Source organism: Pelodiscus sinensis, chromosome 1 (genome assembly GCF_052426305.1).
Source record: "Pelodiscus sinensis isolate ZL-2025 chromosome 1, ASM5242630v1, whole genome shotgun sequence".
In the NCBI taxonomy this organism is placed as follows: Eukaryota; Metazoa; Chordata; order Testudines; family Trionychidae; genus Pelodiscus; species Pelodiscus sinensis.
Genome location: NC_143052.1, coordinates 322,666,076 through 322,692,487, shown reverse-complemented (window position 1 = coordinate 322,692,487; position 26,412 = coordinate 322,666,076). Strand labels below are relative to the sequence as shown.

General features: G+C 45.1%; 1 protein-coding gene across 2 annotated transcripts in view; it reads left to right on the top strand.

Moving 5' to 3' along the window:
* Positions 1-26,085, top strand: part of MAML2 (mastermind like transcriptional coactivator 2) — a 314,884-nt gene extending 288,799 nt beyond the window's left edge. For both annotated transcript variants that reach the window (XM_089775734.1, XM_089775735.1), the window contains 3 exons: positions 2,610-2,822; positions 13,872-13,983; positions 19,692-26,085. In XM_089775734.1, coding sequence (XP_089631860.1) covers positions 2,610-2,822; positions 13,872-13,983; positions 19,692-20,671 — 1,305 coding nt within the window. In that variant the 3' untranslated portion in view covers positions 20,672-26,085. The remainder of the gene's footprint in view (positions 1-2,609; positions 2,823-13,871; positions 13,984-19,691) is intronic.
* The last annotated feature ends 327 nt before the right edge of the window (positions 26,086-26,412 follow it).

Genomic DNA, 26,412 nt, shown 5'->3' with positions numbered 1-26,412 from the left:
TCCTGCTTCATCCCGACTCCCTCCCAGACTCCAGTCCCCTTCCTGTCCCCCAGTCCTTACCCCAAGTTCCCTTCTGCACCCATCCTCCATCCCAGACCCCACATCTTCTCCTTAATATCATGGAAGAGTGTGGACCTCGACCACTTTCCAAAATCTTGGAGTGGCCTCCCATCAAAAATTATTGCCCACGCCTGCCTTAGGGTGAGCCTCCATCCTGAATCGGGCAGGACAGTTCTGAAATGCAGAGTTCAAGTCCTGATCCTGGTCTGAAAGATTCTGGGAGAGCATTTGTCCCAGATTCCTTACAGCACCACTCCATACCTACCCAAGTCTCCAGACCTGCACCAGCCTCTTCCCAGCAGGAGGACTGAGGTGGGCCTCAACTCCCACTTTACATCAGCCCCTCCCCTTGTTCCTGCTCCTTCCCCACCCCTGGAGGACCTATCCTTATTGAGGCCAGAAGCTGGAGGGGGCCATAGTAAGACCCAGCCAGGGATCTCAGACCATGTGGGGAGCTTCAAACCCACCACTGAGAGAGGAGGGCAGGGGCAGAGGCTGGGGGCTGCTCTCAGGCACCCTGGCTCCTTGCCCAGGCCAGGGAGAGGGTCTGGGACTCCCCACAATAGCCTGGGGTCCCTGGGTGTCTGTTACCATGGCCCAGTTCTAGCTTCCAGGCTGGCCAAGGGGCAGAGCCTCAGGGGGAAAGAGGACCAGGGTGTGGTCTTAGGGAACAAGATGGAGCAGGGGACAGGACCACAGTGGAAATAGGGCTCCTGCATCTGTCCTGTTTTTGCATTTTGAAGAAGTGGACACCCGACCCTTCCTCTCCACATACTATTGTGACCTTGTGTGGAAAACTACAGACAGGAGCCAGCTGGTTGGGCCAGAATCAGCCAAAGCAGGGACCACTGGACAGAGAGGGCCTGCACAGTGTTGACTGGATTTGTTCTTTCCTTTGATGATTGGCTGTTTACTCTAATCCTTGCTCCCTCTCTGTCTCTTTACCTCAGGTTCCCTTCACACCTCTTTTACCCTCTCACCTCCTGTTCTGTCTTCTCTTCCCCACCACTTCTCTTTGCTTCCCATTTAGAGAATCCCTTCCTAATTCACCCCTCCTCACCAGAAAAATGCATTGAATTACCATGCCATTTGTTGCTATCCCTTTTTTCTCTTTGCTTATGTGTTAGACCCCATATTGCTGCCCTGCACATCTGTCTTGTCTCATTAGACTGTAAACACTTTGGAGTAGGGACTGTCTCTTATTCTGTTTGTACAGTGCCTGGCACATGGGGGTACCTCTCTTTGTGAGCCCTTAGGCCAGCGGTGGGCAATAATTTTTGACTGGGGGCTATTTCAGACATTTTTAAAATGGCCCTGGGCCATCTCAGTAAACGTGGGGCCTCAGGCAGAAGGGGTGGGGCCAGGACACTTCTGTGCTTCCCCACCCACAGACCCTGATTGGTTTGGGGGTGGGAGAGCATGCAAAGTCTTTGCTCCTGCCTCCCCCCTGAGAAAACTTCCAGCTGTTCTGAAAAGATGGTGGTTCCCTCTAGGCGCCCATGTCCCTGGTGGTGGGAGGAGACTTTGCGTATTCCCCTGCCTGCTCCCAGATCAATCAGGGCCTGGGGGAAGTGGAGTACAGGAAGCCTCTGGCTCCTGCCCTCCTCCTGCAAGCGAGCGCCACTCTTAAGAGTCACCTGCCAACTGAGCAGCAGCTGGCAGTTGATTCTAAGCACCACATGCCCCTTGCAAGGTGGAAGGAGATTTTGCACGTTCCCCCCACCCCTAGACCCTGATTGGCCTGGGGGCAGGGAGGAGCGTGCAAGGCCTCTCACATCCAGCCCTCCGCAGCGCTTAGAGTCAACTGTCAAGGTTGACTCTAAGTGCCATGCGCTTCCCTGTCTCTTGGCCTTGATTGGCCTGGGGGCAGGGGAGTGGCAGGGCCTCCACGAGCCATATCCAGCCCAGGAAGGCCCTTTTACCCACCCCGCCTTAGGCACTGGTAGAAGAACACAATCAATAATAATAACTGGAGCTGATTCTGTAGCACCAGAATTTACGCTGTTCTTTCACCGATATTGTTTCTGGGGGAATATGAAGGAGCCAAAGAAAAGGCACCGGTCATTTCACTGTAGAGTGACAACTAGCCTCTTTCTTGTTTTCTAATAAGGTTACAATTAGCTGTCACTTCTAGTAGAGAGTCTCAGTGTAATGGGAACAACAACAAACCAAATTGGAGGAGTCAACAGAAGCAGTGTTTGTTGCCATGTAATTACACGAATTGCCATGTGTTCTTATGGGAGTTCCCTGTAAAATTCCCAGGACAGCTCAGTTACTTCCTTTGAGGTTCCAGAAACTCCTGTTAGAATGTTACAGTTTCCCACTGAAACCACTTGGTAGGTTTTCAAAGCTTCCCATGCTGCATTAGAGTTATTTCCTCTGCTTGTTTCTTCATATAAGCCTTCGCTATCAGTCTCTGACCCTGCAGCTTACAGGGCAGTGTCCCACATTTGATCTTTAATAATTTATGGGTGTAAAAAGAGTCATTGCCTTTTCCGGATGCTTTTCCATTTGATTTTATCATTCATAAGCTGTTTGTTCTTTTTCAGGATCAGCAGCAGCACTCTGTGCTAGGCCAAGGTGCAGGCCCCAGTCCAAATTCCAGTACTTGCTCAAATCCCAACACTGGAAGTGGTTACATGAACTCATCCCAGCAATCAATGTTGAATCAGCAACTGATGGAAAAGAAACAGGCTCTGCAGAGGCAGATGATGGAGCAAAAACAGCAGCTCCTTCTACAGCAGCAGATGCTGGCAGAAGCGGTAAGTTTTCTTTCTAATGTCTGTTTTATTTTCATCAGATACATGGAGTTTAAAGATGGGAAAGACCAGTTAGGTCATTTTGTCCATCCAATGAGCAGTGACCGTTGTTCCCTATAGCATAATAGTGCTTTGTTCAGCCTATTTTAAATTAGTCAAGTTTGAAGCTACAGGTTGGACCTTCCTAGTCCAACACCCGTGGGATCTGATCAGTCCCAGATGAAGAATTTTGCCAGACCGAAGAGGTCATATCTGGTCCCCTCCCCCTGCTCCTGCCACCCACCCAGCCCTGAATTCCAGACACTGGCCAGCTTTCTTTTACCCAGTGAGCAGCCTAGCTCCAGCCCAGCTTCCAGTGCGCCAGGCTCCTGGCTGTGGCGGGCAGCCCAGCTGGGTCATTCCTGACAGCCCAGCTGCAGTGCACTGGGCAACCAAGCTACAGGGAGCCAGACACCCGGTCCCACTGACAGCAGCCCACTGCCCTGCCAGCCCACTGGGTTGTTAGCCACCAGCCCTCCACAGTAACTCTTTAGTTCTGGAACGTCCGTGGTCCTACTGGACCACTCATGTTGTTGGACCAAAGAATCCCCATTTAAATAGGTTCAACCTATACCACTACTTCCTTTGGGAGACTATTCTACAGTCTAACAATTCTCACCATTAGGAGATTTTTCCTGCTATTGAGCCTACATTTCATTTTGTTACTCCAGATTATGGCCCCAATCCAGCAAAGCATATGCTTAATTTAAAGCATATGAGTGGCCCCAAATGACCTGATTCTCATTTATAGTGAAACCACTGTAACCCCTCTGACGATGTAGAAAGGCTTTCAAGTGAGTATAATTTATGTTTACAGCCAGGCAGCATGGCATAGAGTGGTTTTGGTGTGAAGGGGAACCAGGAACATTGACTTCAATGTCAGGTGCTTAAAGTTGATCCCTTACTTAAGTGTTTTCCTGGCTCATGAGCTGTATCAATCCCATTTCTTATAGTTGACGTGCCTTTAGATATTTTTAGCCATTTACTGTATTTCCCCTTTGATTTGAGGGAAAGCAGAGAGTTTCTTTCTGTGTAGCAAGATCATCATGTTATGAGGTACAGGATATACACATGCTTGACTTATTTGTAGATCTGAATCATAGGGGCCCAATTTTCTGTTGCCCTTTAGCTTGTGCAGCCCTTGACACCAGTGTAAAGTGGATGTGAAATCATACAAATTTGAGTTGGTAGCTCCTCTCAGCCACTTTTCATGACTGAACAAGGAGTGGAACAATGATGAATCAGGCCTTACATGCAGCTTGAGCAATGCTAAAAGGAAAGGAAAGTTAAAAGGGAATTAACATAATTGCAAAGTGCTTCCCTCTGTGGATCAGCCTGTATTTGTGTTCTGCACTTGCAATATGTACAGCACAAAACAGTTTCAGTTGCAATTTAAAGGAACTGCTGCAGACCAACATTTTTATGGGAGCTAAAAGGTGTCTGTTCTCTTCAAGGGTTCAGGTTGGATGGTGTAAAAGGGCAGCACCTCTTGTAGGCACTCCCCTCTGGCCGAGTGCATATGTCTGCACTCCCTTAGTAGGAAGCTTTCTTCAGTCCTCTGGCTGAGTCACACACTGTGTGAATGAAATCCCTACTGGTGTACACATCTAACAGGAGCCCATCTCAGTGCCTTCTGCTAGGATACGTCTACACTACAAGCCTCTTTTGGAAGAGGCTTTTTCAAAATAATCTTTCAAAAAAGCTTCTTTCAAAAGAAATTGTCCAGACAGCAGCCACTTTTTAAAAACAGCAATCTGGATGCTCTCTTTCAAAAAAGTCTTTGTGGTCAAGAATGCCTTTTCGTGGAAGCTTTCGAAAAAAGGCATTCTTCCTCATAAAATTGAGTTTACCGCTGTCGAAAAAAACGCTGCGTTCTTTTGATTTAATTTCGAAAGAACATGGCGGCAGTCTAGATGCAGGGGAAGTTTTTTCGAAAAGAGGCCACTTTTTTTTAAAAAACCCTGTAATCTAAACATACCCCAGTGTCTGTCTCAGTATGTTCACCACTTGGGCTTCCTCTCCTGGAGACAGGTTCCTCTCCCTTATCTCAGGCTATGTCTATACTTCAGAGCTATTTTGGGATTCCGGAAGTATCCTGAAATAGCTATTCTGTGTCTTCTGAGAGCACCCATTATTTTTAAATAGATATCGAAATAATGGGTATGCTATTCCGGCATCTATGTAACCCTCATTCCATGAGGGCTAAGGGATGTTTCAGAATAGCGCTTTATTTTATTTATGTGTAGACAGTGCCAAATTTCGAAATAAGTTATTTCAAGGTAAAGATGCAGTGTAGATGCACCCTCAGAGACCCACATTTTCCATTAGTCTTATTAAAGTCGCCACACAAAGCTGTCCACAGTGCTGTGCTTCCTCATCCAGCCAGTCATCCTGTCTTCACAGCTTCAGATCTCAAGAACAACTGCCTGCTGTCTGGTCCTTCAGCTCCTTTTATAGGGCCTTCTGGCCCCCAATTGGCCACTTCTTCTACAGCCACTCTAGCTTCCTCGGAGAACCTCTCTGTGTTCCTTTTCTGGGTAGGTTGCGGCAAGGCCACAAGACTCCAGCAGGGGTTTCAAGGCCTGGTCTACCCCATCACAGAAGATTTGTTAAGATAAGATTGATAAATCTTAAGCAGACCACAGGTTCCCAAACTGCAATATGGGAATGCCTGAATACCACAACAAAGAGGCTGTGTCTACACTGGCACCCTTTTCCGTAAAAGGGATGCTAATGAGACACTTCGGAATTGCAAATTCCGCGGGTTTTTAAATATCCCCCGTGGCATTTGCATGAACATGGCTGCCACTTTTTTCCGGCTCGGGGTTTTGCCGGAGAAAAGAGCCAGTCTAGATGGGATCTTGTGGAAAATAAGCCCTTGAAAGTAGGAATAAGGGATCTTCCGGAAAAGGGCTTATTTTCCGCAAGATCCCGTCTAGCTCTTTTCTCCAGCAAAACCCCGAGCCGGAAAAAAGCGGCAGCCATGTTTATACAAATGCCGTGGGGGATATTTAAATCCCCCACGGAATTTGCAATTCCGAAGTGTCTCATTAGTATCCCTTTTCCGGAAAAGGGGTGCAGTGTAGACACAGCCAGAGTGTTCTCATGGTTTGTAAAACCATGTCTGGAAGCAGAAGAACCATATTTCTCACAAGAAGGCCTGTTTATGTCAGATTCCAGGCAGAATAGGTCAGAATAGTTCTGATTTCTATACAGCTGCAGATAAACATCCAGAGCCTGATTCTCATTTACTCTGAGGCCCCTTTTCACCATACTCGCAACGTAAAGACTCTAGAAAATAAATAGTAATCTACTTCCACTTTAACGCCCCTATGCATTGCCAGAGTGGTGTACAGGAGCCTTTGTGTAAATGAGAAGCCTCTCTCCCGTTCCTCCAGTGGGATATGTAGGCTATGTCTATACTACAGAGTTAAAAAGTTACATTGATTATTATGAGCTGGTTCAGGTGCATCAGTTGTGCACATCCACACAATGCTCTTTGTGTTGGCAGAGTGCATCTGCAGTTGGTGCTCTTGCATCGACAGAGAGAGCATTGCATCGTAGGTAGCTATCCCACTCTGCTGTTTGCTGCCTTCTGCAATTGGGAACAGATCGCATTGCATCTTTGGGGAATGCTCACTGGCCCATGATATAGTACTTTCCGTCCCATCATTCCATGGGTTTCCTACTTTGGTTTGCACCATTTTGTTCAGCCCCGATAAACTGCACACCTGATATCTCTGCCTGGAAGCATGGATCCTGGATTGCTGACTAGTCTGCTGATGAGTATAATGAGTGCAGCGCAGGTGGTCCTGCAGTATTCCATGAACTGTGAAACAGAAAGTGAACCTATGGTGCTTGCTGTGCTGTGCACAATACAAATAACCAATTCACGATTGATGCCTTTCTGGGATGACAAGCAATGGCTGCAGAACTTTTGGGCATGCAACACCCCTTCCCGGAACTGTGCATGGAGCTCAGCCCTGCCCTGCGGTGCAAGGACACCAGAACAAGAGCTGACTTCAGAGTGGAAAAGTGATTGGCAATTGCTCTGTGGAAACTGGCAACTCCAGACTGCTACCCATTGGAATCAGTTTGAAGTTGGAAACTCCTCTGTGGGGGTTGCAATGATGCAAGTGTGTGGGATCATTAATCACCTTCTGCTACAAAGGACTGTGGCTTTGGGAAATGTGCAGGAAATACTGGATGGCTCTGAAGCAATAAGATTCCCTAACAGGGTGGGGTAATAGATGGCACACATATCCTAATTTTGGCCCCAAACTATCATGCCACAGAATACATCAGCCAAAAGGGCTTCTTCTCCATTGTCTTGCAGATGTTGGTGGATCACAGTGGCTGTTTCACTGACATCAGCATGTGTTAGTCAAGGAAGGTGCACAGTGTAGACATCTATATGAACACTGACCTGTACAGACAGCTGTAAGCAGGGAATTTCTTTCAGACCAGAAGATTCCAATGGAGGATATTCAAATGTCCATAGGGATCCTTGGAGATCCAGCCTACCCCTTGCTCATTGAGCCTTACAGATCAGCTGGTGCTGAATGACTGTTGAATGTGTCTTTGGAAAATTAAAAGGCATTGGCTCTGCTTTTTAGGCAGATTAGACCTCAGTGAAAATAATATTCCAGTAGTCATAGCAGTCTGCTGTACTCTTCATGATATTTGCAAAGTGATGGGGAAAAGTTTTCCTAGCATGGAGTGCTGAGGTAGATTGTCTGGCTACTGATTTTGACCAGCCATATACCTGGGTAATTAAAAGGGCTCAGCAGGATGCCATTTGAATCAAAGAGGCTTTGAAGGAACTTTTGGACAATGAGTCTCAATCATGTGTCTGTATGTAATGTGTTTGGCCCGACAATGTTTACTTGGTGCCTTGAATGGCCTCCTTGCTTCCTGAACTTTAATTATACTCAGAAAATGTTCCTGCTTAACAGCCACTGTCTTTCAGTTTTAGTAGCAACTACCATGTGCATGACACAAAGACTCATTTTGTTTAAAAGTCTTCAGTTGAATTAAAGGATAAATACTTTTTGTTTTGTTTTTGCAAATAGAGGACATTGCAATAAGGAACAATCTCCCAGTTATGTCCTTAAGGCTCTCGGAGTTGTGTGTAATTCCAGCTTTCATCATGAAACCAGTCTCTAGGAGCGGAGTATAAAGCAACACAATGCTGGGGGAGTTGGGGAGGGCATTATGACAGGGTGAGGTCACAGAAGACCCATTGGGGGTCCTTCCTGGAGTGCTGATAAGGCCACTGACACTCACCCTTCTTGCATTCTGGAGCTTCTCACTGCCCTGTCCTGCTGGGCCAGCTCCTGGTCTTCCCCAGCCAAGGCACAGCTGAGATCACTGCTCTCCCCCTCCCCCAAAGAGCAGTACAGACACTGAAACTCTTCGGGTCCAAGGAAAATGTAGTTTTGGGCCCAGCTTCATGGGATACCACTCCCCAAATGGGATCAGAACCCAAATGAATTATTTAGGTAAGACTCTTGTAGCAATGAAAGGAGGATGTACACACTGATTGCTCCACCAGGTAACAATTATTTACACTGGGCTTGATAGTAAATAAAAGTGATTTTATTCAGTACAAGCAGTTGGATTTAAGTGGTTGCAAGTGAAAACCAGCAAAGTAGATTACAAATTTAAAATAACAGAGCACATTTAGCTAATTCTAACACTAAAACCTCAGTACAAACTTATTACAAACTCACCCTAAAATTGTTCTTATTCCAGGGAAGTTCCCTCTCTTTGGGGTCTCTGGTTCATCTTCTTGGGTGTGCCACACCAGCCAAAGACAAAGAAACTACTAGCTTCCCATTGTTTTACGGATTCTACATTTGGGCAGGAATTCTGTTTCTACATTCTACCCTTACGTGGAAAAATCACCTGGCCAGCTCTACCAGTTGGGGAGGTCACATGCCTTCCTAGAATCATAGAATCATAGAATAATAGGACTGGAAGGGACCTCAAGAGGTCATCGAGTCCAGCCCCCCGCCCTCAAGGCAGGACCAAGCTCCATCTACACTATCCCTGACAGATGTCTATCTAACCTGTTCTTAAATATCTCCAGAGAGGGAGATTCCACCACCTCCCTTGAACTAACCACTCCTAAGACGCAAAGGACAAAAGAGGCCATTTACAGTTGGTCACCTAGATATTGAGGGTAACACCCTTGACAGATTTCATTCGCATATCCAAAACCATAAAGCATTCCATTCTCCGTATATCTAACTTTACACACAAGAATGACACATATACCAAAATAAGAGAAACAGATTCCAGCAGATTATGACATTAAGGTTGATAGGCTACATGAGGTAATTTGTCCCAAGCATCTCTGAGTTATGTACATTTGTGTCCATGAGTCCATTTCATAAGGCAGGAGGGTCCGTCACAGGCACGTAACCGCATTCTGAATTGGCTGCAACAGAGTCCAGCCTGAGTTTTTCATTAAATGTCTCCATCAATACTCTCAGTTTCTATCTGCTGTGTGTGTTGACTGCAGTGCTTTGCAAAACATATCCTTCTTCCTCCTCTTGATTCACCTCCTTATCTAATAGAAGTGCTCGGCTGGTGTGCTTGAGTTAATCCTTAAGGACACATCTCCTGAAGCCAAAGAAATAATGAACAGAGACGGTATTATATGTCCACTCTCAGCCATGACTCATAAAAGTTATATGTATTTCTTCCTCACTGTCCTTTGGCTAGCTCGTAGCTTGGCGAGAGTCCCAAACCAAATATGGTGGGAAGGGGGAATGGGCAAGAGGAGACCATGGGTCTGCGTGGTTTGCAGAAAGGGCCTAAGGAGAATATTCTGAATATTGGCACCCTTTTCCACAGGATGGGGTAATCAAACCCGATACCTCACTCCTAAGGGTAACCCAGGATGCAAGAGTGCATTGCTTGCATGTGTGCAGCTTCTGAGAGGTCTAGATGCTGCTTGTCTGTGTGTTGCTTTGCTCCCTGCAGAAATAATTGCCTGTTGGCATGGCAAAGTTTCCTACGAGGGAGGGGAGGTGGAGGAACAAGGCAGCTCTGCCAAGGAACTGTCAGGATTACATAGTATCTAAACAAAGTTTCCTAGAGCTCTCTATGGAGGATTCCCAATACATCCTGATGCACATTAACAACTTTTCTGCCAGGCCCCCATGATGTAGCTGCGTAGGCGCTATTGTTAATTTCTATTCCTTAACCATCCTCTACCATATGACAAAGAAGTGAGACCTCAGTTGTCTGTCCCTCCCTATGCAATATTAAACCAAAATGTGTGCTTACCAGGGTTTGCCCCTCGGGCTTCCTGAGCACCGGAATTGGAATGTTGGGACTGGGGCTCAACCCCTCCGGAGTCAAAAATAGGGTCTGGCTTTGCCATGCCTCCAGATGGCCCTGTCACATGTCCCACAGAATCCTCCAACTCCACTTCCTCACCTACCACCTCATCCTTGGGGTTTACTTTGCTGGCCACAGCCTTCAGTCCCCCGTCCCCAACTGTTGCCAGTGGAAGCGGGGTTACTGCTGAGGATAGCAAGCAGGTTCTCATGGGTGCTGCACCAAAGCAACAGTTTACCTTCTTTGCCATCTGGCACACCTGCCTCAGCGCCTTGATCTTAGCACAGCACTGTTGCACATCCCTTTCGTGTCCCTTCTCTTCATGCCACAAGCAATCCGCCACAGATGTCAAAGTTCCTCCAGCTGGAGCGGAGCTTTGACTGCATAGCCTCCTCTTCCCGAAGACCCAGCTGATCCGACAGCTCCAATGTATTCTAGGCAGGACTACATCTGTGGCGGACAGCCGGCATGGTCAGCTGGGAAGATGCTGTCTGAACAGTCCATGCTGAGCAAATGGAAAAAGAAATGTCAAAAGTTTCTGAGCTTTAGAACAGAGAGGCGCATGCCTGTGTAGCTGTGAGGCAGTTGAGTTCAAACTGCAAACCAGGATGGGCATTGTGGGATACCTCCTGGAGGCCAGTTAACGCAGTGTCAGCAAGGGCAGTGTCTACATCGCTATAACTACATCACAAAAAACTCGATGCTGCTTGTCATGATGGTTTAATTTTGTCAGAGTAGCAGGGGAGGTACTATGGCAAGCGGAGCATTTCAGTGTGTATACCTTTTATCAATAAAAACTGACTTTTATTGATTAAACTGTAGTGTAGACAAGGCCTTGTTCTAATCATGATTCTGAAATCTATGCCCTTAGAGGTTTGCAGATGACAACTTGCCACCTTCCTCACCTCTGCTCAAAAAATCTCTTCTTTTCCTCTGTCCCAAATATAGCTTGTGTTTCAGATAAAGGCGAGAATTTGGCCAGACTTTGCTGGCAGGTTCACAGGGAAAGCAGGTTGCAGAGACCCAGGACTGTTTGGATGCAAAGAATATTCAGCTTCCTTTGCTCGCAGATGATGGGAATCTTCAGAGACCACCCACATGCTACCCCTGTGAACCTGTAGAGAACACATCCCCAGCTCACTGGTGTGTAAGCTGGGCTGTTAGACGTGAGCAGATTCTGTCTGAAGTGTTGAAAACTCATGGAGCGTGTCACAACTTGGGCTTCTGGTTTTTGGCATGTATTTACTAGAGCAGCGGTTCTCAAACTTTTTGGGCTCCGGAGCCCTTTACATGCAAAAAATATATGCGGAGCCCCAGCGGTATGTGTTGTACCTATCGATGTTTCCAGTTTGTCAACCTCACGGAGCCCCTGGAGATGTCTCACAGAGCCCTGGGGCTCCTCGGAGCACATTTTGAGGAACACTGTACTAGAGAATCAAACAGGGTGAGGGCGAGAGATGCGCCCACCACTTTTTACAAATGGAGCACTAAACCAAGAGGCCTATTTTTTTATATTATTTTCCAAGCATTTTTCTGGTGGAGGCTGCTCCTGTTCTGCCTGCCTCAGACCAGAGGCCCACACTATTCCCAAGTGTGAAACGCAAGTGCAGTGCTGGGCACGCTGAGGAGAAAGTGTGAGATTGAGGAGATAAGGGACAGTAACACAATTCCTGGGTGGTGTCATTGCTTGTGAATTTATGAATAATGTTCCGGAGACAGATTTTTGAGTCAAACAAGATTGTATTTGCCTACACACTCCTGGAGGAGTATTAGGCCTGGTCTTGCACCCTTAAAATCAACAGGGGTTTTGCCACTGAGTTCAGAGTGTGTTGACTCAAGCTCTTGATGAGGAGAGTGTGATTTGTGCTGTTGACATAGTCAGATTATGAATCTAACACCTTGAACTCAATGGCTGCAAGACGGTACACTCCTTCAGCAGCCCAGGGAGAATTTAGGGCTAAGCCTAAGTCTCTTTTCAGGCCTTTTCCTCGGGAAAAACACAAGAACATAAGAATGGCCATACATGGTCAGACCACCGGTCCATCTAGCCAAGTATCCTGTCTTCTAATAATGGCCAATGCCAAATGCCCCAAAGGGAGTGAACAGAACAGGTAATCAGCAAGCAATCCCACTCCTGTCATCCATTTCTAGTCTCTGACTAACAGAGGCTAAGGACACCATACCTACCCATCCTGGTTAATAGCCATTGACGGACCTAACCTCCAGGAATTTATCTAGCTCTCTTTTGAACCCTGTTAAATTCCTGGTCTTCAGAACATCCTCTGGCAAGGAGTTCCACAGGTTGACTGTGCACTGCATGAAGAAAAACCTCCTTTAGTTTGTTTTAAACCTGCTACTTATTAGTTTCATTTGGTGACCTCTAGTTCTTATGTTATGGGAACAAGTTAATAACTTTTCCTTATTCGCTTTCTCCACGCCTGTCATGATTTTTTAGACCTCTATCATATCCCCCCTCAGTCTCCTATTTTCTAAGCTGAAAAGTCCCAGTCTTTTTAATCTCTCTTCATATGCACCTGTCCCAAACCCCTAATCATTTCTGTTGCCCTCTTCTGAATCTTAACCAGTGCCAATATATCTTTTTTGAGATGAGGTGACCACATCTGTATGCAGTATTCAAGATGTGGACGTACCATGGATTTATATAGAGGCAATAAGATATTTTCTGTTTCATTCTCTATCCCTTTTTTTTATGATTCCTAACATTCTGTTTGCTTTTTTGACTGCTGCTGCACACTGAGTGAAAACAGGCTACATTTCTGTCTCCTTAGAAGAGGACACATCCTTCCCCCCCTTTACAGTCCATCTGAATTGACAGGCAGCCCTTAATCATATGCTGGCCATTCCCCCCCATCACAGTGCCCCTCTTCTCCCTATGTCGCAGACTTAGCCATTGAAATCAAGGCCTTAGAGCACAAGCCTTCCCACTATAGGGGTTGGCTTCTTTTAGCTATCAAGGCCATTTTCCTACAGGCCTGTGCACTTCCTGCTACCAGCATCTCTGCATCACCTCTCAGAGGCACAATCTTAGTACAAGGGCTGGCAGCCAGACAGTGGAGCACAGAGGGGATTTCATCAGCAGTGCAGTGTAGGCAGAATGGGTCAATGGAGAGGAAGGAGGAAGAGGAAAGGGGTTGACTTTGGGGAAAAGGGAAAGGGGTAGAAAGGCTGAAGGGCAGAGGCTCAAATTTTAGTTCCCAGGCCTCAGTTTTTCACTATTTCTTGCTTTTTTCTTCTTTGAGACCAGACTAGTAGTATTGAGGTTACTTATTAATACTATGGCAGTGCCTGATGGCCCCAATTAGAATCATGGCTTGATTACATTAGTACAAACTTATCAGCTGACACAGATTTGTTTGAGTTATTGGGACACAAAATAAGGAAAAACAGACTACTTGACTGCTAGGGCTTGATCCACTTGACAGTAATTTTAATGGAGGTAGGACCACACTGAAAGCTATTCAAATCAAAGGAAGACTTTCACTGGCTTTAATGGATTGGGCACATAAGGAGCAATTTGAACACTTTGGTTAGCACTTCCGCTGTGGCAGGGTATTGCAAAGGGAAGGAACAGCTTCAACTTTGTGCGTAGAAAATATAAAGAAAACCAAGTAACGTGTTTCCATTTCTGTTCTAATCCTCTAGGAGAAAATTGCTCCACAAGATCAGTTGAACCGACACTTGACAAGGCCACCACCAGATTACAAAGACCAAAGAAGGAATGTGGTCAGCATGCAGCAAGCAACCCAGTATTCTGGTAAGGGTACTTAACCGGAAAGAAAACCATGGTTATGGAGACCAGCCAGAAGGCTTCTGCAAATACTGACAGTGTGGGCCTGATTCTCTGTGTAGTTATTTACATCATGGAAAAGCTAGTGGCAAGTGGGTGTGAAATGCCACCATTCCGATGTGGCACTTTGCACTAGTGTACATAACTGTAGCTGGAGTAATGGAGAATAAAATCTTGAAGGTTCCTGAACCCTCAGGAAATCTTCTGAGGGAACCTTCCAGATAGACACACATCTCGTCCAGCAGGTTCTGCAAGTTATTCTTATACTGTACATTTCAAAAACATTATTATAGCCAGGGCTCGACAAATAATGTAATCTACTTGCCCATGGCGAGTAGATTACAACCCAGAAGAGTCGGCGCAGAGCGATCTGCGTATGCGCAAAGCGCAGAACCGCGTGGCTGGCTCGCCACCATTTGGCGAACCTCGATTATAGCTATGTCATTATTGAAAAATAATAAATAATAACAACAAATGAAATAAGAATAAGAATTAGCCAGTTGTTTCATTTTATGTCTACACTATGGTTTGGGGGGTTTTTTGCGGAAGAACAGACGCGCTCTTTTGGAAGCCCTGTCTTCCTCTTCCTACAAAGAAGAAGGACTCTTCCAAAAGAGGAGGCTTTTCTGAAATTTGGCCCAGTGTAGACGGGCCAAATTTCAGAAAAGCCTCTTCTGAAAAAACTATAGGAAAAAGGTATGCTGATTGCAGAGCACAATTTGCATACCTTTTTCCTATAGGTGACTGTAGTTTAGACATAGCCACAGTCTGGTATCGAGTATCTGACATTGGCCAGTACCAACTGCTTCAGAGGAATAGGCAAGAAACCTCCTTAAAGAAAGCATCTGCCCATCAGTGGATGGTTTATGTCCCGAAGTATGAGGGTCTTTATCCCTAATTCATTCATTTTCATCCTATCTGATATAATTGTGATGATCTCAATAACCACATAACCATCTCCTCCTTTTTTGAAATGTTGGTCCTAGTGATATCTTGGAGCAATAAGTTCCACGGGTCAGTTAAATGTGTAAAAAAAAAAAAAAAAAAAGTTCTTTTGATCCATTTTAAGTTTTATATCTTTCGCTTTCTTTGTCAAAATTGTCCAGTAGAGATAAATAATAATACTCCAGTATAATCCTTTTGGGACAAGTCCTTACTCCAGTGGGAGTTGTGCCTACATAAGGACTAAAGATCGATAGATTTGACCCCACATTAAGAGTAGGTTGCACAGCATGGAATAAGAAAGACATACAGAGAGAAGAGGACAGGAAGTGCAGAAAATGTAGCAGATGAGATTAGAATGGGGTTTTATTCTGAAGACTGACCCTGTAAAAACAGGATTGTGGGATTCTGTAGCATTTGCCTTTCAGTGATCTCCGTATCTAATGTGCTCAACCCACAAGTAAAAAGGATTTTATTTTTTAACAAGCTGCTTTGTAAATTCAGCTTGGGATCTGAGAGTCCATCTGGGTTCTATCCTTCCCATATATCTACTTCAGTATCAAAGTTCTTCAGGTCAAGTTATGCCCTTTAAGCAGATCCATTGTCTTCACCAAGTTTCTATAGGTGTCAGTGACTCAAATTTAGCAAGCAGTTCTGTTGATGGTGACTGTCACAGGGTGTACCTTCCCTTTATGCTCCCTCCTGGCCATATCTGGCACTGTAGGGGAGTGCCCTGTCTCAGTTTCCCTTGATATAATCACTAAGTTCACCAGGGCTTTACTTAGGGAAAATATACCTTCTGCGGAATCCATTTTATTAATCAAAGACCCAATGAAAATACAAGCAAGTCTTTACCTAAATATCTTAGCTGGTTAACAGAGTCAGTCTCAGTTTATGTATTCCCATCCATATCCACTGCTCCTTTCCAGATGTGCTCTCGGTTTGGCTCACAGCAGGTCTCTAAGGTGGTCTCTCACAGCAGGTCTCTTTCCAGTATCCAAAGAAACCTTCCCCAGAGTTAGGGGTGTGCAGAGATCTGTCTGCTGCAGCTCTTCCGTGGGGCAGCCTGTCGTTCCTGACTGGCTGGGCTTCCTGGCATTATTTGGCAGTTTCCTAGTTCTAGGAGCACATCCTCTAGACTCCCTGTGCTAGAGAGTTCTCTTGCTCAGCTTTCCTTGGAGCTCCCTCTAGGAACGTAAGAATGGCAAGATTGGTTCAGAGCAGTGATCCAACAGCACCCAGTGCCAGATGCATCAGAAGGCATGAACGGCACAGAGTAATTGATTGAGTGATCTACCCCTGTTGTCCAGTCCCAACTGTCTGGGAACCACCACAGTGGAGCCCCTGGTGATCCTTTATCTGGGTCATTAGCTAATTAACCCAACCAGCCAGGTAGAGTTGGCTTGTTCTCCCTTATAGGAGCCTGTCACAGGTAGGTAGGTAGGAAAGGGCCTGCTTCCAAGCCAGGGACCCAGAAAGAACAGAAGCCAATTTGTTGCTGCTGTAACATCACCTGCAGTGCAACAAAAAGTGAAAACAGCATGGCTCTTGCAGTTTGATTAGGACACTTGTGAGATTTGTTTCTGGAGTTCCGTGATTAACGGTAACTCTGCTTTTATTTAAAAACAAGTACATTTCTAGCCCTCACAGTTGAGGAGAAAAGCTTGGAAATAGGTCCCCCTCCCCCCGCTCAATGTACCCTAAATTCAAAGATCAGAAGGCAAATAAAAAGAATACCAAAAAGATTATTTAAAAAAAAAATTTATGCCAGCCTCATGATGCTTTGGGGTCTGACTCCTTATTTTTGAAGGTTTGGGCTTGGCAGTACTAGAATCCTAGGCTATGTCTAGATTGCAGGCTTCTTTCTAAAGAGGCTCTTTCGAAAGCATCTTTCGAAAGAGGCTCTTTCGAAAGATCGCGTCTAGACTGCAGGCGGATCTTTCAAAAGAGAAACGCGGCTTGAGTCTGGACGCAGGGGAAGTTCTTTCGAAAAAAGGCTACTTTTTTCGAAAGAACCCCTGAGTCTGGACATGGCCCTAGAAATAGGGTGCTGGCAAGGACCTGAAGAGGTCAGCTTGTCCATCCCCCATGCCAGGGCTGGAGTAAGTATACTGGTATTCTGTCCTTCAAGGCACTAGCAATGATTGCACATACATATGGAGTAGAGTAGCTGTTCCGAGTAGAATAGGAGACAGGGCTTTCCTGTATGCTTGCAGGAAAACCATGGATGCACTGATGAGGAAACTTTAAAAACAACGAGTAGTCCTGTGGCACCTTAGAGACTAACAGAAAGATATATAGTATCATGAGCTGTCATGGGCAAAATCCACTTCTTCAGATGATCTGGGGAGGCATAATAGAAATCCAGAATTTATAACAGAAAAAAAAAGGAGGGAGGAGATACCTGTCACTTGTAGGATCGGTGCTAATGCAGCTAATTAAATGGGCTGGAAATGCCACAGAACTACTCTTTGTTTTTAAAGTTACAGACTAACATGACTACCCCTCTGAGACTGATTAGAAAACTGTTGCACAAGAGAGCAGCAGCTGGGAATCTGTTGCTTGTTTCTGGGAATAGCTGTGCTTAAGTCAGAGAAGAAGGGAGACAGCTCAGAACAGCAAGAAGTTAGATGAAATACCATGAAGATACCGAGAAGCATTATTGAGCATTGCATTCCTGGGCTCTTTTCCTCCATCATAACAATAACCCCCCTGACCATGGCAGGTGAACTTAGCAATAAATTCTCCTGAGTACCACTGTGTCCTTTGGTGTCTATGCACTGGATATGTTGTCTGGACAACACTGCTATGGAAAAAATGTCTTCCCATCTGGAAGAAATTAGAGTGGAAAATATTTTGGTTAAAAATACAAGGATAAAAATAGTAACACAAAGAAAGAGCAAACTTTGTCTCTCAGAGGAGTTATGGAACCAAGGTCCTGAGCACGACTGATCTGTAACGATCTCATGGAATGGCACAAGAGTTGGGTTGGGGAGGTAGCACTTGGGGTTGTGAAAGAGCTGGCATGTTCCACCCGAAGAGTGGCTTCATCCCAGCAGTAAGTGAAGTGATTCCGTAAACATATTAATGTGCCTTTATGTAACCTGCTAACAGAGTCCCAATTCTTCTCTGACATAAATTCTATCTCTGTGTAATTCCACTGATTTCAGGGGAGCTGTTCCTCTTTTACACTGCTGGTAGTGAGAGAAGAATCAAGCCCCAGGTCTCCCTTGGTGTCACTGACAAATGTTAGCATATTTCAGATAAAACAGTACACAAGAAATTATTTGTTAGTGCCATCGCAAATGGAGATTAATTGATGAGATTATCGACTCAGCACTGATTTTTACTTTGGTCCCATTGGCCTATTGATAGTATTCCCTGTGACTATGTGCCCAGGGTGCACTTTGTGGTAGAACCATGCTGCATTCTCCCAGTCTCCCATACTCCTAGGGCTACTAGTGCTGTGGAGGTCCAATTGTCTTGATTTGGAATGTATGACATATTGGGTACGTCTAGACTACATGCCTCTGTCGCCAGAGGCATGTAGATTAGGCTACCAGACATAGTAAAATGAAGCGGCGATTTAAGTAATCGCCGCTTCATTTAAATTTACATGGCTGCCGCGCTGAGCCGACAAACAGCTGATCAGCTGTTTGTCGGCTCAGCGCGATAGTCTGGACGTGCGGGTGTCGATATCAAAGGTATTTGTCGACCACCCAGGTATACCTCATTCCAGGAGGCTTACCTGGGTGGTCAACAAATACCTTTGATGTCGACACCCGCGCGTCCAGACTATCGCGCTGAGCCGACAAACAGCTGATCAGCTGTTTGTCAGCTCAGCGCAGCAGCCATGTAAATTTAAATGAAGCGGCGATTATTTAAATCACCGCTTCATTTTACTATGTATGGTAGCCTAATCTACATGCCTCTGGCAGCAGAGGCATGTAGTCTAGACGTACCCATTGTAAGGTCATGTCTAGAAGCCAGACAGAGAGAAACTTGTAAAGGGGGTGGAAGTAGGGATGTTAAATATAGGTTATTTAACTAATTGACTAGTCAATGGATTTTTCATCGACTAGTCAATTAGTCAATAAGTGGGGAAGCCGCAGCAGGGTTAGCTTCCGGCCCCAGGAGCTAACCCTGCTGCGGCTCTGCCTTTTAAATGTATTAAGAGCCTGTCAGCTCGCACCAGGTCCCCCCTGCTGTGCTTTAGCCTTTTAAATATATTAAGAGTATTTTCATTGGGTCTTTGATAAATAAGAAACTAGGAATCTTGATCCCCACTTCACTGCGTTTTGATCACTTAAGTGTACTGCCCCCCATTACCTAGTGTTTTATTGCAGTAAAAATTCAGTAAATTCGTCTCTCTTTGGTGGTGGTTGTCAATTTTTTGTCAAGGTCCTTTCTTTGTTGTTTCTAATTTTTGGAGGCAGAAGAATTGCAGATGACTGATACTAGTCAAGGACTATGGATCTGACCCAGCTTCCACTTAAGTCAATGGAAAGACCACCAGTGACTTAAATGGAAATTTGATCTGGTCTTACTTTAAGTAATATGCATTTTGGAGACCTCACCAACCTATAAAGTCTTCATGAGTCCACCAAGGGCAACATGCACTAAATGGGAGTTTGAGTTTATACTGTAGGGAAATTAGATTCTGAGCTACTGCACATTTAATGAAAAAAAGTATCAATAAAGACATTCATTTTTGTTTTCTTTTCTTTTTCCAGGTGGTTCCCCAGCAGTGAGTATGAGCTCCAATCTGTCTTTATCAAATCCCATTTCAACTCTCAGCATTTTGTCACAGAATTCTAGTCTTTTAACAACTCCCCATGGAACCAGAATGCCTTCAATTTCAGCAGCCCGGAACATGGGCTGTTACGGAAACATTCCTTCTAATCAACCAGGCTCATACAACATAACATCAGGAATGAACCAAATGCAACAACACAGAAACCAAAACCAAATCGTAACCAGTCAAAATAACCCCATAATGTCTCGCCAGCCAACCCTAACACAAGGAAACAATGTAGCCACTTTTGGGGCTGGATCAGTGGTTAACACTCAGCAAGTGAGAACAGGTATAAATCATGGAACGACAGGTATCCCAGCACAAAGACCATCGAATGTGATGATCACTTCCAGTGCTGTTGCTCAGAACTGGGCCCCTCAAGAGGCAGCAACAAAGCAGCAAGATGCACTGAAACAGACAGGCATTCGTTTCCCGACAAGCACTGCATATCCTAACCAATCTCTGCAGCGTTCCATAGGCAACCCGCAGTTTCCTCAGCGTGCTATGGCACCTCCTAACCAGCTAACAACAGTGGCGCAAATGAGACCTCCTCTAAACCAAATGAACCAAACCGTAAATGGACAACCTGTTGGGTCACTAAGAGGTTTAAGTGTAGGACCAAACCAGATCAGAGCACAGACTGTGCCTAACTTGAATCACCCAGGAACAAGTATGACACCACCTTCATCCCTGTCATCAACCAATTTTACATCTACCAACCAAAACTCTAGAGCTTACCAAGGAACTGACCATGGTAATGACTTAGCCTTTGACTTTCTTAACCAGCATGGTGACAACATAGGGCCTGCACTCAACAGTGATTCAGACTTTATTGATTCTTTACTGAAAACAGAACCTGGTAATGATGACTGGATGAAAGACATCAACCTTGATGAAATCTTGGGGAACCACTCATAGGAGACAATGCTGATGATAAAACACATATGCTCTAAGTACTAACAGGCAGGGTTGACAATAGATCTCTCTTTAAAGGCAACAATCTGCTTTATTAATTTACTCTCCTGCAGTTGAATTGTCATAAGAATCAATGGTTTAAAATGAGGATCCAAGTAGAGAGATTGCCCTGTTTGAAGAGACGGTTTAAGAACAAAAGCTGATTCTAAACTTTCCCTAGATGAAAGTCTAATGTAGGATGATAGTTATACCTGTCAAGCTAAAAACAGTGTGGGGAGGGGGCATAGCCAACGCAGTAGATATGCACCTGCTGTTCTCATGGGAACTGTCCACATTTGTCTTAGGAAGGTGTGTAATACGCACTCTTCAAATAGAGGTGCTGAAAGGTGAGCAGATCATGCAGCTTCGTGTCTCAGATGCAAGTGGCCACCTCCCATACAGAGTTGAGCAAAGTGTTCAGGGCCCTCCTCTCTCACTGGGAGAACTCAGTGTCTTATAAGATCAGGCCCCTTGCAAAACTAATTCTTGTGTGTTATAAAAATCATTTCTACATAGTAGAAACTCTCATCTTTCCCTGGTGAGTGATTTCATTTCAAACCACCTAACTTGTGTAGAAAAGGGCAAGTGGTTTCTTTCAAGGAAGGAGGAAAGTGGTTTCTATGAGAGACATGCCGGAGTGTCACTCACTGGTCACTAGCTTTTACACAGTCTCACCTGGTGTTTGGTTTGCTGTAACCCGGGAGGCTGGTTTTCCAATAGGTAACAGATTTGGTTTAGTTTCTGGTGTAAATATGCCATCAGCCATTCCAAAATTCTAGGGTCAAATGCTGCTGCCTTGCTTCCACAGATGGTGCCAGTGACTTGAATGGACAGCTTGAGTGAGACACGGGCAGAGGATTAGGCCCCTAAAGAATACCTCCCCACTCCATGGCTGAGTGCCCCGTGTATTCAGCTATTTGCTTCATCCAGGGCTATCTGTGTATATGGGAAGGCTTCCATTTTGATTTTGATTCAGTCTGACAATACACAGCGTGACTCCTGTGGAGAATATCAATAGTTCTCTCGTTCACCAGGTCGTGGGAGTCGTCAAAGAGACAGGCTTGGGCACTAAAAGTGCTGGTGATGCAGATTCCAATACCTTTACTCAGGTTAAATAGTCTCTGACTTTCTGGGTTGCCCCACTGAAACCAAGATATGCAGCAGATGTATGGAAATCAGTGGGCCTACTCGCAGAGGAAGGTACTCTCAGCCAGGGTCAAGGTATCAGAATCCAGCCCTTCACACTCATCAATTCACAAAGCAGCCAGCTTTGGGTGAGTGCTGGCCAGGGGATGAGTGTTCTGTTTATAGCACTGTGGGAGGGATTTTGCTTGTGCTGATGTGAGAATCCTTCACAACCTAGTCTGAGTCAGAGGAGACTAGACACAGCAAGGGAAAATAGAGCCCATTTGCAGATGCCAGGAGGTGACCCAAAAGGCAGCGCTATACCACCTTTATGGGTTTTAATTAATCCATGTTTGTGTGCCACTGTGAATGGAGCTGACGCTTTACAGGATCTCCTGAATCCATATGGGGCATTCTGAATGGTTCAAGAAGTTTAGCAAGGGTTCTCTTCCTCACATTCCAGTACAGGTGCCTCCCAAAACCGGAATTCTCTGGTCCGGCAACATCCATGATCCGGCAGGACTACAGATGTTCCTGGATCAGAGAACCTTGGTAGCTTAGTGGCATGAGGGCAATCCAGGAGGGTCTGAAGCAGCAGGAAGGGGAGAGGCTGGTGGCAATCCCCAGAAGCCCGTAGCAGTGGGGCAGCAGCCTCTGGGATTGGGTTGGGGCAGGCCATGGCAGTGCAGGATTGGGCCAGCGACAGCCCATGGGAGCAGAGCCCTGGGCAGCCCATGGAAGCGGGGCTAGAGTCTGTGAGCTGTTGGGGGCAGGAGCCTGTGCTCTTAGTTGCCCATGGCAGCATGAGGCTGAAGCCCCAGACAGCCCACAGAAGTGGGGCCAGAGCCCAAGCCCTTGGCAGCCCCCATCGGTGCAGGCTGCTGGAGCCCGGCAAGCAGTCCAGCTGGGGCAGCAGCAGCATAGCCAGCAACCCAGCGGGCAGCCCAGCAGGGGCTGGAGATAGTCCCTTTCCCTTCCCTGGAGCTGGCAGAGTTAGCTGTGGCAGGGAACCTTCTCTGGTCTGGCAAATTCTCTGGTTCAGGATCGGTCAGGTCCTGAGGGTGCCAATAAGAGATGTCCATTACTTTGTGGGGAAGTTCTTGCTGGCTCCTGGAATATATACACACAAGATCAGGAGCTCCAGCACCCTTAGAGAAGTTGCACCATGCTCACACAAGGCACTTGCCCAGTTCTTTTGGTTGTGCAGGTGGGGACAGCTCCGTGGTCCTATCCACCCCTCTCCCTGTTTCACGGAGCTAGCATCCATAGAGGTGAAATGGAGGAGGCCTAGCGGGAAACCTCTTTACACTCTCCCTACTTTGTGCACCTGTGCCGAGTCCTACTAAAATAAATCAAGTATGGCTCCCAGAAGAGAGTTGCATCAAGATGGCAGAAGGGAAGAAACCCATGACACAAGAGATGGTGGCAGCAGGAGGGTTTTATCTCCAAGGAGACTCAGACCAGAAGCTCCTTCTGCACCTTTAGAAAAGGTGTATCAGCCTCCCAGTGTGGGGGACCCAGGCTCTGATTATATTTATAACCCACCCAGACATGCCCTTTCTGGAGTGCTCAGCAGTGCCAGAACCAATAGTCACTCTCCCCTAACCACACACCTTGGGCTCAGAGAGCAGGACTGTCTCCTCTGTACAGTCACTAGGGAGCGGAAGGGCAGATTTTATTTAGCCCCCAAAAATAGAACAACTTTTCAGCACAAGTCACATTAAGGACCATCCAGATTTAGAGAGAAGTGAGGGGGTATATGGGAGTAGAGCAATACCATAGGTGTGACCCTGCACTCCCAGACACCTGTAGAAATCAGGAATGGCTCCACTGCTATAATGGAGTTCCACCTGTTTCAATCAGGTGTAGGATCAAAATCAGCTGCCTTGTGGCATAGAATCATAGAAGATTGGGGTTGGAAGAGACCTCAAAAAGTTAAGTCCAATCCCCTGCTCAAAGCAGGATCGATCCCCAACTAAATCATCTGAGCTAGGCCATGACAAAGTCAAAATGCTACACCACCCTACTAATGAAATAGGTTGTTCTTAATATCCAACCTAGACCACCCCCACTGCAACTTGAGACCATTGCTCCTTGTTCTGTCATCTGCCACCACTGAGAATAGCTTGGCTCTGTCCTCCTTAGCATTCCCCTTCAGGTAGCTAAAGGCTGCTATCAGATCTCCCCTCACTCTTCTCTTCTGTAGACTAAATAAGCCCAGTTTCCTCAACCTCTCCTCATAAGTCATGTGCTCCAGACCCCTAATAATTTTTGTTGTTCTCCACTGGACTCTCTCCAATGTGTCCACATCCTTTCTGTAATGGAGGGCCCAGAATTGGACGCAGTAGTCCCAATGTGGCCTCACCAGTGCTGAATTAAGGGGAATAATCACTTCCCTAGATCTGCTGGCAATGCTCCTACCAATGCAGTCCGATATGCTGTTAGCGTCCGTGGCAACAAGGGCATAGCTTCTTGTCTACTGTATTCCTCAGGACCTTTTCTGCAGAACTGCCACTTAGCCAGTCGCTCCTCAGCCTGCAGCAGTACATGGGATTCCTCCCTCCTAAGTGTAGGACTCTGCACTTGTTCTTGTTGAACCTCCTGGTTCAGATTTTTTTTGCCCAAATCCTCCAATTTGTCTAGGTCACCCTGGACCCTATCCCTATCCCTCCAGTGTATCTACCTCTCCCCCCAGCTTAATGTCACCCATGAACTTGTTGAGAGTGCAATCCATTCCCTTATTCGGATAATTAATGAAGAAGTTGAACAAAACCAGACCCATGACCAACCCTGGGAGCACTCCACTTGATACTGGCTGCCAACTAGACCTTGAGCCATTAGTCACCACCTATTGAGCCCAACAATCTAGCCAGCTTTCTATCAACCTTATGCTCCATTAATCTGAGTCATGCTTCTTTAAATTGCTGGCAAGAATATTCTGGAATACCACATCAAAAGCTTGCTGAAGCCAAGGTATATCATGTCCACCACTTTCCCCATATCCACAGAACTAGTATTCTCATTATAGAAAACAATTAGGTTGGTCAGGCATGACTTGTCCATGGTGAATCCATGTTGATTGTTCCTGATCATGTTCCTCTCCTCCAAGTGCTTCAAAATTGATTCCAGGAGGACCTGACCCATGATCTTTAGAGGGACTGAAGTGAGGTTGATTGGTCAGTAGTTCCCCAGATTCTCAGGCACAATCCTTCCTGGATTGGTGGGGCTCTATACTGCCACTAATAGGCCACTGAAGTTAACAAGAATTTTTCCAGTGATAGCAGGCATTGGGTCAAGCCCTTAATTGAATCTAAATTCTGTCACCTTTGTATTCAACAATGTATATTTTAAATAAACTAAAATTCATATGCAGCAAAGTGAAGGCCATATGCTGTTCTATTAAAACATACATGATACATTTTAAATGCGAGCTTATGAATGACTTGTGTCCAAAACTTGAAACCAGTCTCAGTTCTCTTTAAAACAAACTCTCTTTGTGTAACAGTGGCTACGTGCACTACCCTTATATTATATTTTTCACCATAGACCAGGAGCTGTTTGCAGTATTGGGTTGTAAATATAAAGATTTATTTGTTTTTGTAAACTTTTGTAAAAACAAATTAATAATAATAATATTTTGGTAGGAATAATAAATCATATTCTTTGGGTTATATTTATATATATGTGAAATAAATATACTATCAAAAAAGTTGTATTTTATACAAAAAGTAAATGGTTACCTTTTGTATTCTAATATACAAAATTTTGTATGGTATGATTGTTTATTTTCATCCTCAGACTGAAGCATTGGGTTGTGAGGGAGAGCAAAATGGGATCTTTGGGATAATTCCATTGATTTCCAGTGGCTTTGGATCAAGCCTTTAAAAATATTTCAGATACATTCAAAGCTGATGTTCTCCTGAAACCTCAATATGAAAACATTCCAGGTTTCAACTCTTTTTTTTTATTTGTAGCTTTGGGGCGGGGTTATATGTAACTGTCATGTCCTTGTTGCATGTATGTCTGCTTTATACTTTCTCATATTATAAAACAGTATTTCTCTATACAAACTGAAAGGAAAATTGCTGTACATAAATGTTTGTGTTTTATGCATTTTTACATGTGGCTGTGTATACCTTCTAGTACTATGCAGTGACACTTATTTGACTCCATTTATTTTTCACCTAAACATGAATAGTATGTTTTTTTTCAATAGCTATCAAAATTCCACCAAGTAAATCAATCAAAATGTTCTGATGTCTCTTTTCTTAATGTGAATTTCATCATTAATGTCTATTTATTCAACTGTTCATTTGTTTCATTAAATTACAGGCATATTTTGAAAAAAAATGCATCCAACAACGTTTTATTTGCAAAGACGGTTGATTTGAGTGGGATATTTGTTTCTTTTATAGGTTAAAACAATTTCTTCATTATTATAAACAATTATCACAGTAAGTAAAGTTATATCTAGCACAAAATTTTACAATCTAGGTCACTCTTTATATGAAGGCTCCATATAGTAATACATTAGAAGCTGTTTGTTATTAAGACTTAATAAACGATGAATGGATCTTTTT